Genomic DNA, 16,780 nt, shown 5'->3' with positions numbered 1-16,780 from the left:
TTTGCATGTGGAGGCAGTGAATGTAGGCTGCAGATAAATGACATGGGTTTAGAGCGATCATTGCTGCTGCCGCTTGATTATTTTTCTCAGGGACAGGCACTGGCTCTCTCCTTCCTTTGAAGAACTACAGTACTCGTGTCTGCACCATATTTTGTATCCCATTTGTGCTGTCTTGTGTTCCTCCACTACCTATCCACCTTATTCTCTCACCCTGAAGCAGGATGCTGCAGTCGTGGAACTTCTGAGTCTTCGGCATGCACAAGGGCACCCTGTGGCCAATCCAAATACCCATGTCATCCATGTAAAACATCTGCTCCAGAGCTTTAAAAACGAAGGTTAAGAGAAGCTGATGTGGCTTTGGGAGCAATCAGAGCTAGGAATAATGTAGGGCTGTTCCTTAGGTTAACAAGTTAGTGTAGGAGCTTCTTTAGGTTAATAAGCAAATGTTTGAAGGTGTTTCCTTACTGAAAGGTGTGCTGAGAGCCAGCTGGGATTGCTTGCTTGGCCTGGGCAGTGGAGGAGGGCATGGCAGGGCTGGATGTGTGTGCTGGAAAACCAAGCCTTGGGTCTTGGGTCTCAGCTAGATTTCCAGCCATATTTCTCCAGGACTGCATCTGTTTTATGAACAAGCAAGGCAGGTAAGAAAGAATATATGATTTGGAAGTAATAAGGTGGACTTTGCAGCACCCTTGCCCTTAATGACTTTTATTTTCACAAATCTGGTTAATAGATACTTACAGTCTGTGAACTTTTTCTTGAAATATCAATGTATATGTAGCTTTTTCTCTTTCAAGGGGGAATAAATTAACGGGTGTCATTTGGCACTGGTGGGTATGTTCCTTTCTTTGATACAGAGCAAATTTGCTTTAGAGTCATTTCTTGAACTTGTAGAAAAATTGTATAGCACTGAAACACTGGGAATTAGTCTAAATAGCCAGTGTGGGGTGAAAATGCTCCCTATGCTTTAATTGGAATGGCCTGGTGAAAGGCAGTTCCCAGGCTGCCTCCCTCACTAACTGCCCACCTTGTGGCGGATTGACATAATTCCCCCGTCCCTGGGGAACCATAATAGAGCACTTCCTGAAGTGCTCAAAATCCCAAAGGGAAATAAGGATCTCTTTTTTTTTCCTCTCTCACCTTTTTTTTTTTAACTTTTTAATGGGGTTTCTGGGGTGCTTATGTTCATCCAGAGGATTGTGGCTATTAAATAGAGGGGGTTTTAAAGGTTTTTCTAATTGCCACACTTCCTCTCGCTCCCCTCTGTTAAGTGGCTTTGGACAGTTGCAGAACTTTGATTTCAAATTTGTCTAATCTCTTGAAATATCTAGGTAGGGAAAACTATTGTAACTGAAAATGGCTCTGATTTTTTTTCTTCCTTTCTTCCATTTTAATAGATATGTTTAGTCTACTTTAAAAGCTTTCTGGAGAACCTTTTCTAAATGGCTAATTTAAGCTTGTCAGGTTTTAATTATAATCTCTCTATACACAAGTTAAGATGCTTAATGCTAGTGAAAAGTTCTGAATACAAAGCAAACCTGTGTCAAGTTGCAGAGCACTCTTACCCGTCTTAATTGCTTCTGGTCTGAACTTTAACCTTAACTCTCCCATCTGTCTTACAAATTCTCTTCTCTCATCACAACCACTTTCTTTTCTGTGGAGTGCTGAGGATCTGTCTTAATTCGGCAGGAGTTTCAGTCTGGAAAAAAAACTGCCATCAGGCTGTGGATGTTCAGCTCTTCCCTTATCCCCCTGCAGCATGCTGCCTGTTCCTGGAGTGCAGCCCTGCTCTCCTGGACATCCCAGAGCATTCCCATAGCCCTGCTGGAATGGGACTGCCTGTGGGAGATGGAGTAACTCAGCAGAGGAGAAATGCCCTGATTCCAAATACCGTGACAACTTCTGGCCTCAGTTAAAATCAGTCCCAACAGAATCAGCATGGCTTTTTTTGTTGTTGTTTTTGTTAGCAGTTTATGGATGTGTAGTTAGGCAGTTTATTCCTTTCCAGGACTGTTGTCTGCCTCGTTTTCTAGCTGTGACCCAGCCTTTGTGGCAGAGGTTAGTTGCATCTTTTCCTTAGATAAGAATGAGTTTCATTCAAGCTTAGAAAATTAGCCTTGGAAATACTCAGTCAGTGCAGATTCCTTCTGGAGAGTGCATTTAAAAGTTTAAATCCAAAATTGATTTGGAAGTGCTCTAATCTAAAATAACCCTGATGTTAGCATTGTTGTCTGCAACTCCTGCTAGCCCTGGCGTTCCGGTTCAGCGCGTTGGCACACGGTTCCCTGATGCTGTGAAATTGAGACTCATCTGGAGATACAGCCTTTTCTAAAAAGGATTGGAGGGCACTTAAGACTCCTTATTTCATTAGTTCAGTGAAGGAGTTCTTTTCAGCAGTCAGGAGTCTCATGATGAGGTGGGCAAAAACTGAGCAAATCACGCGGCGGATGCTGCGCGGAAATGGAGCGCAGGAAAAGCTGCTCAGTAAGTTTTTTGGCCCGGAAATGTGGCATTTTTTGGAGCTGAAGGTTAGTGGTTTAGAATTTCTTTTTAGTCTGAGGTTTCAGGCAAAGCATTAGTAGCTACATATCCGGGCCAGACTTCAGGAGGTACATTTCAGGAGGCTTTCAGTTCTGCACATTGGGTTGGGTCATATGATTATTATGTTTTTCTCATTGTTTCTGGCCAAGTGTAACCATCGCCATCCTCACGTATGTTGGTGAGAATTAAATGGAGCATGAAGATCTGAATTGAAGAGCAGGCTTCCACTTTAAGGGGATGGGTTGCTGCATGAAGCAGTGGTAATGATCCAGAGGAGCAGGATGCATTGAGGAAAAGAGTGAAGTGTGAGCACCATCCAAAGTGCAGGCAGCAGGTCATAAATTCTTTCAGTGGTGGTGGTCTGAAATTCAAGGAATTGGATTAGAGAGCTACAGTAGGTTAATGAAAATGGCTCCCTCAGGATCAGCTTGAATTCAACTCAGTGGTCAGTCGTAAGAGGAGGAATGTCTTATGCAATTCCAGCTTCTCATCCATATTCTGAATACTGTGGTGCTGCTGAATGCTTAATAGAGTAGAATATGCTCTGTTATGATATACTTCATATGACTTCTAGGATGCTTTTAATGCAAACTAAATGTCATGCTAACTTGCCCCAAACCCATAGTGTTCACTTTATTCTGGAATATATGAATTGCACCAGGGTTTTCAAAGCCTTCCTTGGACATGGGGGGGGAAAAAAAGGAACAAGAGAAAAAAGTCTTGCAATTCTACTTGTGTCTTTGCTGTTGTCCAGGGTAATAATGCTCAAATCCTGCCTCTATACGTCACCTCAAAGGAACTCATTATAGAATGAGTATACAACAGCCAAGAAACCACTTTTCATTCTTATCAGCATATTTTTTTGTAAAGAAGGGTAGCATTAATGGCCAGCTGTGGCTTGTGAGCCCTGACTTAATCAAAAGTGAATAATAAAAATTAATTTGAGGCATATAGTTACTAGCCAACTGCAGCTATAACAAATGTTTAATGATCAGCCTTGCACTGGGGGCTGCATACCTTTTCCTGGGAATGAAAGGGGAAATGTCCAGGGGTGGGACTTTCTCTGTTCTAATTGCAGTAGCGAAATGAGGTAGAGTAAAATCTCATTGTGGAAGCAAACTGTGGCTAAGTAAGGCTTAAGTTAGACTTCAGTAAACAGAAGAACAGAGGTAATGAAGTATTTAGCCTCTGCTTTCTCTGCCTTCTCTGTCTTCATGGCATTAAGAGAAAAACTTTGGTTGATATTCCTTGCAAGGTACAGCAAATTCTTTCTGACAAACATCACCCTGCCCTTTATCTAGTTGTGAAATATTAAACTGCTTTGCCAGAGTCATCATGAAGGGCATTGTGCTCTCTGGGGTCTGCACTGGCAGAGGAAGGATTGGTTGTTGGTGGGCTACACTTTGTGTAAACATCTTGGGTCTTTGTCAAACTGCTTGCAAGGCCAGGTTATTCAGAGACCTCCTGTAGATGAGTGACTGCGCTGTCATGGGCTTTTGTCTGGTCCTTCTCAGACAGCAGCTATACCTGAGCAAAATGCACTCTTTTCCTCTCTCTGGCTTCTGCTGCAAAGGACAAGGCAGCTCTGGGTCTCCTTTTCACTCAAATTCTCCTTTGCCTCCCAACCACCTCTGGGTGTGACAAGGAGTTTGGAAAGGAGCAAGGCAAATCCTTTGGGAGAAGGTAGTAGGACTTTCAAGGTAGTTTCAAGCCCCTGGAGTCTGACTGAGCATTTTTGAGTGCAGCTGTGGATAAATCCAGTAAAGCTGCAGTAGATGTGAACCATTTTTGACACCTCTTCTGAGACTTGTTCTTGTGCCCCTGAAGCTTATCAAAGCAAATCCACAAATTTCACAGCCTTTTGGAAGGTTGTGTAGCATCACTCAAAACTTCAGGGCTTGCAGAAAGTTAGGGTATTATTTGTATCTGAAATACAAACCCCACTTCCTAAATCAGTATTTATTTATTGGTTAACCTGAACAGTGCTCACCAGTGCTCACAGATTGAGACTGAGAGTCTCCACACACAGGCACTTGAAACTGTGACCACCTCAGCCTCTCATACAACAGGAAAAACACACCACTTAGATATAATTGGGGGGGGGGAAGAAATGGGATGCTCTCTTAACCTTGGTTTTCCTTTGCCACTTTCATGAGACAAAATTCCAGTCTGCTTTATTTTTGAAGTCAGCAAACCGATTATATATTGTAAAAGATCAGTGTTTTCATGGGTGAGTAGTAATTACTGAGTAATGGCTTAAAACATTTCCTGAAGGAACATAAAGCTGTTTTTAAAAGTCAAGAGTACATTAAAAGGATTACCATGTAGATTTGATTTTTAGATAACACTAAAATGGATCCCAAATGGACTTATGAAAAGGGATGCTATCTCTTTAATGGAAAGTGCATGGTCTGACAGCTCAGCATGCAAATGGTCCTGCAAAGGACTGGCTGTTGTGTTTTTTCCTTTCAACAAGAAGACAAGGAAATAGCTTGCCCTTATCCTTGCAACTTTTAATAGCAGATGGGTTGCTCTGGTTTTGCTAGGAAAGGGAGAAGAGGACAGGTTTGGTGAATAACTGCATCTTTCTAAATCACTGGGGAAGTGTATTTCACGACTCCTGGAAGGTCAGTCAGCAGCAATTGTATCTCTTACACAGTTTGCATTAAGTAGATAGATTCCTTCTGCATTCCCCATAGGAAAATCTCTCCTTGCCTCTTATATGCAAATAAATTTTAGGGCTAGTATATTTATTGCAGTAATCTTGTGCAGGGCATGAACATCAGTGCTTGCCTTGGCAGTAAGTTTGGACAGGACAGGAGGGGCTGTTATATTCATACTACAGAAACTTGCAATCACGATAGTATTTTCTATTTCAGAGTTTCTAACACAACTTTCTGGTGATTGATGGTATAAAATGGGCTTTTGGCCTGAGTAGGATTTCTTCTAGAAACATTTAAAGGAGTATATTCATATTTCATTAAATACAGAGCGCACTAGGATTCCAAATCCTTTTGTGGTATTGCGCAAATTATTGTAGGCTCCAAAAGTCTTGAGAAATTTCTATAAGCCTGTGAAAGCCTTAGATTGGATAGTCATCATTGCCTGCATTAAGGGCTGTGACAGATTGCTTCATCAGTGTACACAGAGCAGAACATCAAATGGCCATTTGGCAGTGGGCACTGAAATTCTATTAAGGTTGCCGAAAGCTTAGGTTGACATCGTGTGTGTCTGCAAAGAGGCAGAAGAAAAGATGATGGTGATTGAGCAATGATACAGTTCTAGTCTCCTTAAAATATTCACATATATGGCATGCCAGATCTGTCAGGGTGATGTTAATGTTTCACTGCTAAACCCGAGCACTGCTGCACTGTGCGGCTTTGCCTGTGTCTCGAAACCTCGGTGTGTTAAACAGGCCATTTCAGCTGGGAGGGCAGCATTGGGCAGCATCACACATCAGCATGAGAGAACTGAGGAGTTTTTACTTCTTGAACACTCTTTGGGATATTTAACTTGGCAGAAGGTTTTTCCATGTGATTTTATTGCTTGTTGAAAAAGGGAAGGGACACAAGCCCTGCCTTGTATTTAATTTTGGTACACAGGTTATTCTTACAAGAGATGAAAATTGAAGGATGAGTTCTTACCTTTGTGACCGTTTGGCTCAGAGACTCTTCTTCCACTACTTGGCTCTGACACCCAAACCCACTAAATAGACAGCTTTTGAGGTTGGTGTCTTTTCTGTGGTCACCTGCAGATTGATGGAATATTGAGGAATATGGGATGAATTTCGAGCCAGTCATCCCTAATAATAGTTTTTTTTTCTCATTCCCACACTGCTGGAAGGGTGGTTTGAGGGTAGTCACTCCATTGCCAAACTTTTTTCTACTACAGACACTGAAGGAGGGAGCTGGCCACCTGAAATCAGGACTTTTGCCAGACTGCAGTATGCTAAATTGTGACTAATGGAGAAAACTTGATCAGAATGTTCTCAGATTAGGTTGACAGTAGGAGAAATCTGAATGTCTTTGTACTGCTTCCAGGGCTTCAAACAGTAAAAATGGATTTTACTGAAACAGTGGATGTGCTAAGAATAAACTTTGGACACATGCCAATTACGAAAAATTAAAGCTCAAACAAACACATTTTATGAGCACAGGGAAAACATTGCTTCCTGAAATGATTTATAGAAACTGTCTTGCAGCAACAATTATTATGGTTTGTGTTTAGTCCTGCTGCCATGTGTTTCTTTATAGCTACAGGTTGGCCTCTGGTAGGAGAAACTCTGTAATTGAGAGAGGCTAAAAACAGGTACTGGAAGATGCAAAACTTGTGGGGAAAATGAAAGTCTGGATTCTAACCCTAAACCTTGTTTCCTGAATCAGGACCTATGTTGGTACAGATTCAAATTATGCCAAATAATTATTTTGGATATGTTGGTCTGTCTATGTTGTTTAAAGCAAATGGCTTTAAAACAGGGTCCCTACATGTGAGATTGAAGGGGGGGTTAAAGCCATTCATGACGCTTTGGGTCACTTTTAGGCAGCTGAAACTGCCAGGAGACACTAGACTCTAAAAAATATTTCTCTACAACTTGTCATGAAATGTATGGACAAAAAAAATGCTGTTATTGGGCAGAGGACTTAGTATAGTCAAAATAGCAGTGGTGATCAAAATGTTGTTTCTCACATTAACTGCCCTCTCCAGCTACTTTTTTGCCATGCTTGGGAAATTTGTTCAGTAGTGATTCAGAAGAAAAAATACCCCAAATGAATTGCTAAAGCCACTGTAACAATCACCAGCTGCATATTGCAGCATGAAACTGGCAATGAAAAAAGATTGTGGTTTCTCATTGAATAATTTTGATGAATGGTCTAAGTCTTACTCATAAGCATTTAGTTGCAAGTACGTGGTGTTCCAAATGTAAGGTTTTAATTGGATATACAGATGACATGATGAGTTTCACCTTGCTGGCTGTAATTTTTCTGATGAAATTCTTGGTGAGGATGCCCGAGACAGCGCACTTTCCATTCAGTGGGAGTGCAAGGTCTGACTTGATTCACAGGGTGCAATATTCATAGAAGGTGAGTAATACAATACTGGGAACACAAAGTGAGTTTCTTTTTAGGGGAATGAAATTCACTGCATCTTTTTGGCAATGACTGTCTGCATTTACTTAAATGGGTGATGCAGGGCTCTAATGCTTTTAAATGATATCAGATCCTCTGATAAAAGACATAAGACTGCAGCCTATTTATTGTGATGAGACAGGAGTTAATAAGATTACTCCTACTCTTCAGTTACTTTTTCATCTTTTGCAGCCAAATGCTGGGGGTTTTGTTAGCAGGCAAAAGGAGGTCAGTTCATTTAAAGGGTGTTGATGCTAGAAATAAACATTTTTTCCCTCAAGTGGAACTCTGAAACTTAGGCTCAGTTGCCTGACTGCCAAACCCCTGGTCTTTAAACCAGAATTGCTTTTAGCACTGGAATGCTGCATCCTTATAATAGCCACTTACATAATTTTTTTAAATCTTGAAAATATTACAAATAATAAAAAAAAAGAAAAAGGGTAATGTAAACATGCAATAACTGGTGTTTGGCAGAAGAAGGTTCAGAAATGTGGTAGCAGTGTCTGAAGGCACTGCTCAAGGAAGAATTTGTGCTGGAGAATAAAAAAAATTCCAATGCTGTGTTGTGCAAGGTGCTGTACAACAGGGAGTGATTGTCACAAGCCTTTTGCAGAGTAGAAGTATTGTGTGTGTGTGCATAGTTATTTGCTTTGTGTTGAACAAGCTTTTACTCTTAAAGTAGGTAGTCTGAGGAAAGGTTTTGGGGTTTTAAAAAAAGAAAAAATAACAGCAACAAGGAAAAAACCCAAACAAACACAAACAAACAAACAAAAGCCCCAGCAACAACAAAAAAGCCAACACCAAAAAACTTGTCGAGGGAAAGAGTTAAAGCCATCTGCCTGAAAGCATTGTGTAAAACATACACACAATGTTGGGGAAATAAGCCAATTATGTGTGCTTCACAGGAGGTGGGGGACTGACCTTTGTGTATAATTAGTTCTTTTATTTAAAGCAAAGATTTTGAATAGAATAACTAATTAGCTGTCATAAATGGCAAATTGAAGATTTTGGCCGGGTTCCTTGGGGAGAGTGGGAGGAGGTCCCTCCTCCCAGCCCGTACTGTACGCTCCGGCTCTCCTCATTAGGGTTGTTTTTAGTTCTCTGCAGAGGTAATGAGGAGTGCAGCCACACACTTCTCCGAGCCCCCTCTAACAAGCCATGAAATGCAGGTGGAACAGAGCTGCTGCCTCTAGCTCCTGCTGCCTTCTCCCCACACACGTGGGTGTAGCTGAGGGGGACAACTTGCAGTGGAGGGGGTCTGAAAAGTCCTGGTGATATCACCTGTGTTTTATGCTCTGGACTCGACTGTATAAAATACAGGCCAGCTGCAAAGCCTTGAGGCATATATCATTAGCTAGCAGTCCCCCATTACTCTTTCAGACCAATTAACCTTTAGAGTTGCATTAGAGAAATTAGGTGGTGAACTTCCCTGCTTTCAGAGGGGACCTCTAGCTCTGCTGCAGACCAGAGCACTGTGGAGCCGTGCGCCGTAGGACCAGTGCAGATAACTGTTATTTAAAAGGTCTGCCATTTATGAAAAGTTCCCAGGCTCTCTTGGAAAGGAGGCTTTATGAACAGTGCCCTTAGAGGAACTGCAGCTGATTGCCATGTGAATAGAAATATCAGTAAAATGGCTTAGAAAAATTTAGAGGTGTACTTAGTGGACACTTGTGTTATAAAGCCAGCTGAATCATTTTACAGAAAGACTCCGACTGAGCAGATACGGGCTGATTAAAGCTTGTTTGTCCGGCTGTGAATAGTGGTAAAGTTTGGATTACTCACTACAATAACAGCCTCTTTAGACACAGACATAAATTTCAGTAAGTCCAGAGGTGGTGTCTATAATTTTTTAATGTGTATTGGAGCTCTGAGCACTCAGAGCGGGTTTAGTTTTGTATTTACCAGCAGCAAGTCTATTAAGCTGTAAAGGGCAAAGAAGGGAGTGTAGGTAGCCAGAAATAGAAAGGATTCATCTACTGTTTCTAAGAAAAGAGAGCACTGGATGTCTAGCAACAGGAGAGAAGAGAGCAACTTGATGGTACTTTCAGAATCTGGCAATAATCAGTGTTCCCTTGTGATCACATATTTAAATATGTGAGTGTCCAGCTGTTAATTTTTCTAGTTCTGCAACACTCCTCCTCATTTTCTTATCCTCATCCACAGAGCACGTGTGGGATTTGTCAAAGGTGACCCCTTTGTTTTTTGACAGCCCCAGTCAGATACCACATGTCCCTTATCAAATTGAACTGGATATCTTGGCATTTCTACGCAAGTACTGGGAAGAAATGGACATAGAGAAATGAAGCAACATCCCAGTCTTGCAGTGGGGAAATGACTAAAATGAAAGAGCAGTTCTCCAGGTGGTTTCTGCCTGCAGAGCCCAGGCTGCTTCAGGTCTGCTGGAAAGGGGAGGCAGGAGGAGGAAAGCAGGGTTTGGTGTTGATTGTGTCCTCTCTGTGCAAGCCTCTAACTGTGAAAAGGGTTAAGCTTCTGAGATGCTTCTCTCTTGTTGCTTGGAAATGACATGGCAAGTGTTCGAGGAACCCTTGCTGATCAAGTTTGGCAGTTTTTGAAATTTTGTTTCACGCCTTGCCTGCTGTGTCAACTCACCAGCTAATTGCAGCTGCAACTTTCTGTAGTGGCTTGTGTGCTCCGTGCAGACCGGTTGGTTGGGATGTCGGAGGGAAACCTCACAGCCCAAAATGTAATTTCAAAACACTGAACCTGACCAGCAGAGGCTGACCTTGCTCGTTATTATCTGAGTGGGAATAGGAGCTTTGAACATCATATGATCTCTGAAATGGTACCTTTTTTCATTAGAAAGCCCCCTGCTGAACACTGACCAAATACATAGCTTTTTTCCTTGCTTAAGGTACTGCTTAAAAATATATCTATATCTGTTCCTTTGCTAGTTATTAGAAGCAAATCAAAGTGTTACATTCCTCTTACTTGCAGAAGGCTCTCATAAGACAGTGGTGCTCTTGCAATAGCGAGGAGCTCAGATGGCTGCCAGGGCCACAGATGGAACAAAACTGCCCCTGCAGTCAGCCCTCAGCCTTCCAGGCCTGCTTGCCACAGGAGACCCTCCTTACCTGCCCTAAATGATCAAACCAGCCTCTCCTAATGGTCCAGCCAGGGTAGCATCCCTGCACAACTGCCCTTGTGCTTGATGCTGCTGCTGCGTTGGCACCCTCTCTCTGGGTGGGGGCAGCTGGACCTCTGAAAGGGCACTGCTTTCCAAAGTGAGGCCTTGGGAAGTCCCATCTGGCTGAGGGTCTTGTGTTCCTGAACCACAGAGCTGATCTCAATCCCCATCCATGCAGCAGCTCTCTTGAGTTTAAGGTGTGCTGGTTATGTGGAATCTGCGTCTTTCCAGATGCAGGATCCTCGTGTTACCTACACAAACCTTGCAAAAGGATTGCATGGTGACCCCCCTTCTTGTGAGAAATCCTCCTCTGCCTCTAAGGGTACACATTTAGAGAGCCTGTTTAGGGGGTGAATAATGACTTGCTGGTGTCTGGGGCTCCTATCTAAAAACACAATTCTCACATCTAGGTCCTGGTTTTCAAAGGTGCGAACTATTTTCTTTCATCACTGGTACTGATCTTACACAGCTTGCAAATGCAAATTCACATGCTCACCCTTCTCTGCCTCACAACAAGGTAGACTCTTCTCACAATGTGCAGTTTTCCTGGAGTGGAGTCGGGAAAAGCATGGAAATTACTAAAAAATTGAAGCTTCTTTTTGCTATCGAGAAGTATTTTGGATTAAAAAAACCCAAACAAACAAAGGTGGGTCTAGAACCAGAGGGCCACTTCCCTCATGCTTGTAAGAAACTCTCACCAGGCACATGGGACCTCTGCAGTCTGACCCGCAGCATAATCCACTTCTGATGCTTCCCTGTCTTGTCCCTCTTTCCAAATGTGAGTGTGTTTATCTGTGGCTTTGTAGAATTTCTATTGGGAGTGTTACAGATTGCATATGTGGCCAGTCTAATACAGATACAGATTTTCACTTAATTACTGCAGGTTTGTCACTGGTGTCAAAAGTTTGCTTGTGGAGACTTGGGTTTTGAGTGTGCTGCAGCAGAGGGCAGGAGGGTTCTTTAAGGGTTTTTGAACGTTACTTGGCCTGTCTCTGTGCTGCTGAGACCACTTTGATTACAGATGGATCAATACCTCGCTGTTTGTGTGGAGGTGTCTTAAGTGCTATTGTCGTCTGCTCGGGCTCTGACAAAGCAATTATTACTGTGGGAGTGGTGGGTTTACATGGGCTGACCATTAGCCACTCTCAGGTCACCCTGGCTTTTAAGGAGAGCAGCAAATGTCACTTACTGCAGTGGCACTGGCTGGGTCCTCTCTGCTTAAGGGACTGTTAATAATTCTATTATCAGGCTGCTGCTTTCTGGGACATCCAGCTCTTCCTGCAGAAAGGGTGGATTAACTTTGTGTAAGAGTATATAACCAGTGACACCTGCTGCTGTGCCACAGTGTCCCTTCTCATCATCTCTGCATTGGTTAAGCCCACAGTGTGCTTGTTACAGGCCCAGCATTGTCATTTTTAGTGACTGACACCAGTAAAAATAAAAATCATAACGGATTCTGGTGTCTCAGTGAGTTAATTTCTTCTTTCATCATTTTCTGTCCTGTCCCTCACCCACAGTACAATCCTTGTTTATTTTTCCACCTTGACTATTGATTCCATAAAGTCCATTCCTGCCTGGCTCTTAAACTGAGAAGGGTGATGAGCATCACAGTGCTCACCATGGCAGGCACTGGCTGCTTGGAGAAAAGGAAGAAGCTGGACATAGCACTGAGGGGAAGGGGACCACAGCAAGTCCCCCCAAGTCTCCTGAGCTGAGTGTGCTGTCACCACTCATACCCAGCTATCTCATGGCTGCTTTGCAGCTCCAGCTGGGGTTTCCAGGAAGGAGGAAACTCCTGGCTTTTTGCTACCTTCTCCAGTGATGCAAGAGAAGGAGGAAAGCTCTGCTTTGCTTAAGGAATGTGGCTTTATTAGTGGCAGAGGGGTGCTGGTGGGGTTATTTTCAGCAGTTCTCAAGGGCTTTTGAATCAAATTTATTTTGGAGCAGCTCCTGGCCTGCTCTGGCTTTCAGTCAGGCCGCTGTCACCCACAGGATTCACAGGAGAGGAAAAACAGTGGTATACCACATCTTTTTATACCCACTCCTCTCCCTTCCCCATCAAACTCAACTCAGATGCTGAATCAGGGGGGTACGTACTGTGATGGCCCTTCTGCTCTTTTTAATTGCCTGTGTCAGGTAATTAACAACACAAGGGTGTGGGTAATGAGGGGAAAAAATAAATGTTGAAATTTCAGCCAGTTTATTCTGCTGCAAGATGTTGGTTAGAAAGAGTCTGGTGCATTGTGTCAGTCCTGCCCTTAGGAAAAAAGGGCTGCAAGTGTCGCACTCTCTGTTAGCCTGTGACAGCTGATGAAGTTGGGATTCCTTTGACTGTCAGCTCCACGAACAAGAGCTTCCTTTGCCTGTGAGCTCCTTGTAATGGCAGCAGCAGCAGTGTTTGCCCCAGCCGTGCTCTGAAGGAAGTGCTGTGTTTGCCTTGCAGGCGTGCCGATGCTCTCCGTGCAGCCCAAGGGGAAGCAGAAGGGCTGCGCCGGCTGCAACCGCAAGATCAAGGACCGGTACCTGCTGAAGGCTCTGGATAAGTATTGGCATGAAGATTGCCTAAAGTGTGCCTGCTGTGACTGCCGTCTTGGAGAGGTTGGATCAACTCTTTACACAAAAGCAAATCTCATTCTCTGCCGCAGAGATTACCTGAGGTAAATAGAGGGATGTACTGTGGGCTCTTCCCAAGCCTCTCGGTGTGCTGCCGGCTCTCTGGCTTCCTAAAAATGTAAAAACTGTGCTTGTGCATGGCCAGCCTTGCCCAGAGGAGACTGGAGTTCCTTCCACTGTCTAGGCAAGGCTTTTTATTTGCACTTAGCCTATTTAGTAGTCTGAGAGGTGAAATCCTGCTTTTAGGTGAAGATACAAGATGAAGGCCATAAATTTTTATTATTATTATGGACCAACAAGAATAAACTCTGCTTGCTGAGTAAGTTGGGAAAACCTCTTAATTCTCTTTGCATATCTCTGATGCAATACTCCTGCATATTGACTGAGACCTCACCAAACCTTTACCTTTTCTTTTTCAGTCATAGCTTTTAGACAGACTTCTAGTCTTGAGTAAGGTTGCTCCCAAGGGGCCCTTGTCTCTTTCCTAACTAAACAGAGCAAAACTCAAAAATTACAGATTAACTTCAAAAAATGTTTTTGTCTGAGGAAATCAGCAGAGACCATCACTAGCTTGGAGTTAGAACCATTCTGTCAGTGTGTGTCTGCAATACATAACAACACATGGGATTTTTTGTCTGATGTGTATGGGGGTTTTGTGCAAAATACTTTATGCAAGCATAAATGAATATTAATAAGACAGCAGGCCTAATGCAAACATTATTATGAGGGTCACACTGCAAAACACTCAGACTTTTGCTTTGTTTTTCCTTTGGAAGAATGTACTTGATCTCCAGCTAATGTGTGTGTTTTCTTTCATTTTTCCTCAAGCACTGATAGCGTTTCCCAGGCAAGCTCAACCAGTAAAACATCTGAAGCAAAACAAGCCCAACACACTGTTGTAAGATAGTGAGGTAAAATGCCTTCTAACCTTTCAGTGTTCAGGGGCTGCCCAGATTAGTGTCAGTGCTCACATGCTTCATGTGTTTCAATGTAAAACATATTTCTGAAAGTCTTCAGTAAATATTTCCTTAGTAAACTTGAACAAACAAGTTTCTCCTTCTAAAGATAAGAGATTAAGTGCTGAGCCAAACAGAAGGACTGAGTGTATCAGCTGCCATGTGGGAGCTGTCACCTTGCCCTTCAGCCCAGCTGTGCACAAGAGCATCCTGCCCACAGGAGGGTTTTAGAGCTGAAATTCTTCAGGGCACACATGAAATATCTCAGCTGAAATTCTGCCACACAGGCAGCACTTGCAGGACTTGCACCTAACCACATCTGGTTAGGTGGAGTGTGTCCACAAATCTAAGTGAGGAAGGAGGAGTTTGGGTAAGGGTGAACACATTGAGGTGGAAAAGACAAGATAAGCAGGCTTTGAAAAAAAAATGGAAAGAGTGTGAAAGAAAAGAGTTAACTGTCTTCTCTATAATGAAATAATTTTTGTACCTTCCTCAAAACTGAGCAGTTACTAATGTTACAAGTTACTTACTCTGTGGAAGCATCCTTAACCCTGTCTATGCTGAGCTAAAAAAATGAGCTCCGGAAAGTTCAAATTCAACACAGAGATTTCCACCTCCAAATTAGCATTTTGGTTGTTCTCTTTCAGCTGAGCTATACTCTTTGTGTGTTGTGGACATAATTCTGATGCATCAGTGAAGATTGTTTTAGTTCTTATCTTCCCTTTTTGAGGAAGCCTTTCATCACAGTATCACAATTGGGTCATGCTAGATATTACAGGGACCCCTAAAATCTCTCAGGAGAGCTACTTCCAGGAATAGTTTTCTTTCCAGGAAGACCAGCTACATTATTTTCGGAAGTATTTGTTTGTACTTTATCTTCTATACATTATCTTTTCTTTATCTTGTTTGCACCCAGCTTGCCAAGTGATCTAGGTCTCTCCATCTGTCATCCTCCACTTCATTATTTATCACTTGACTTTGTCATTTCTGGTCTTGAAAAAGTGTTGTGTTTGTGATATTTTTTTTTTTAATTTGACCCTGAAGATAGATATTCAGCTTTATTTTGTATGTTGCGGAACCCTTCTAGAAATACTGAGCTGCACAGTGTTTCCAATTTACATTTGCTTTTCGAGACCTATGAGCTACCCCATGTTTTGTCCATTTAATAAGCACTGTATTGATTTGGGTTTAGTCTAGTTTCATAACAAAAATAATGTGTGGCATCAAATCAGACATGTTAAAGTGCCAAAGGACAGCAGTATTGATGCTGTTAGGTTCAGAAGGACCTTTTTACCACTGGAGTTGTATAGCACTTTCTTTCTTTCCTTGGTTTACCCCAATAATGCTGCTTTGAGGTGAAAAAGCTTGTGATTTTCCCACTGGCCCCTAGATGATGTGAATTTTCTGGGGCACACCAGAAGCCTGTGCTGGAGATGGAAAAGAAGCCAGGCATTGCTGACTCCAAGAAATGGCCCATGTCCCAGCTTTGTGAAGAGAGGGCAATCCATGACATGAACCATGGAAGGCAGAATTGAGACTTGTGTTTGAGCATGGCCATGCAGCTTCTGTCCCAGCACCAGTTAAATGTGGTCTTTGGAACAAACTTCTGTGCCTGGAAGGTGCCTTGTAACGCCTCTGTCTCCCCTTTTTAAGGTTGGAATAGTTCCTGGCCTGACAGGGGAGAAGTCTCTTGCTATTTGTGCCTCATGGTTGAACTGTGAGGACCTATGTAGCCTGTACATTAAGAATTTTACCTTTATATGAATTTAGGGTATTGGAGCTTTGACTGTTTTTTGTTGGGAAGAACGGTAGAGTTGTCATATCCTGGGAAATTTGTTGAAGACTCAGCTAGGAAGGAATAACATTAATTCTGTAACAGCATTGTTATTTAGCCTTCAGCTGTTTAGGCAGCTTTACAGCTATCATGGCTTGTATTCTTACAAATAAGTAAATTTAGTTTATACTGGTGTTTTTTGAGGGGTTCTGCTGAACTCCTGGGGTCTGTTCCTCTGGTGCTAAGGAACCTTTTCAGGCTCTGAGGATAGGAATAAGGGCATTTCTACGCAGTTCCATATTTATAGAAGTGTAAAGCAATTTTTTTTTACTTTAAAACATCTTGTATTGGCTTCTACACATAATATTTCTTTCTTTCTCCATTTTAACTATTAGTGCTATTAATAGAAGGAGCTAAAGTTGCCATCACGATCTTCTCTACTGTCTGTTCCTTCCTGGTAATTTGAATTTTTCTTCTTGGAGAATTAACCATTCCCATCATTATATAATTCCTTCACATTAGTAGTTTTTAGAGTCTCTACCCACATTTTTTCCTCCTTGTTAAACAGCTCACAGTGTTTGGTCTCCTAGTCAAATTTTAGCAGAATTCATCCCTTAAAATAACTTTT

The 16,780-nt window shown here is 42.4% G+C and overlaps 1 protein-coding gene across 9 annotated transcripts in view; it reads left to right on the top strand.

Annotated features, from left to right (window-relative positions):
- Nucleotides 1-16,780, top strand: part of LMO1 (LIM domain only 1) — a 62,161-nt gene that overhangs the window by 32,896 nt on the left and 12,485 nt on the right. For all 9 annotated transcript variants that reach the window (XM_064715043.1, XM_064715042.1, XM_064715036.1 and 6 more), the window contains one exon: nucleotides 13,253-13,466. In XM_064715043.1, the coding sequence (XP_064571113.1) occupies nucleotides 13,261-13,466 (206 nt within the window). In that variant the 5' untranslated portion in view covers nucleotides 13,253-13,260. The remainder of the gene's footprint in view (nucleotides 1-13,252; nucleotides 13,467-16,780) is intronic.

Source organism: Zonotrichia leucophrys, chromosome 5 (assembly GCF_028769735.1).
Source record: "Zonotrichia leucophrys gambelii isolate GWCS_2022_RI chromosome 5, RI_Zleu_2.0, whole genome shotgun sequence".
Lineage (NCBI taxonomy): Eukaryota > Metazoa > Chordata > Aves > Passeriformes > Passerellidae > Zonotrichia > Zonotrichia leucophrys.
Note: the sequence above shows the minus strand (reverse complement) of the source record. Positions and strands in the feature narration are given on the sequence as shown.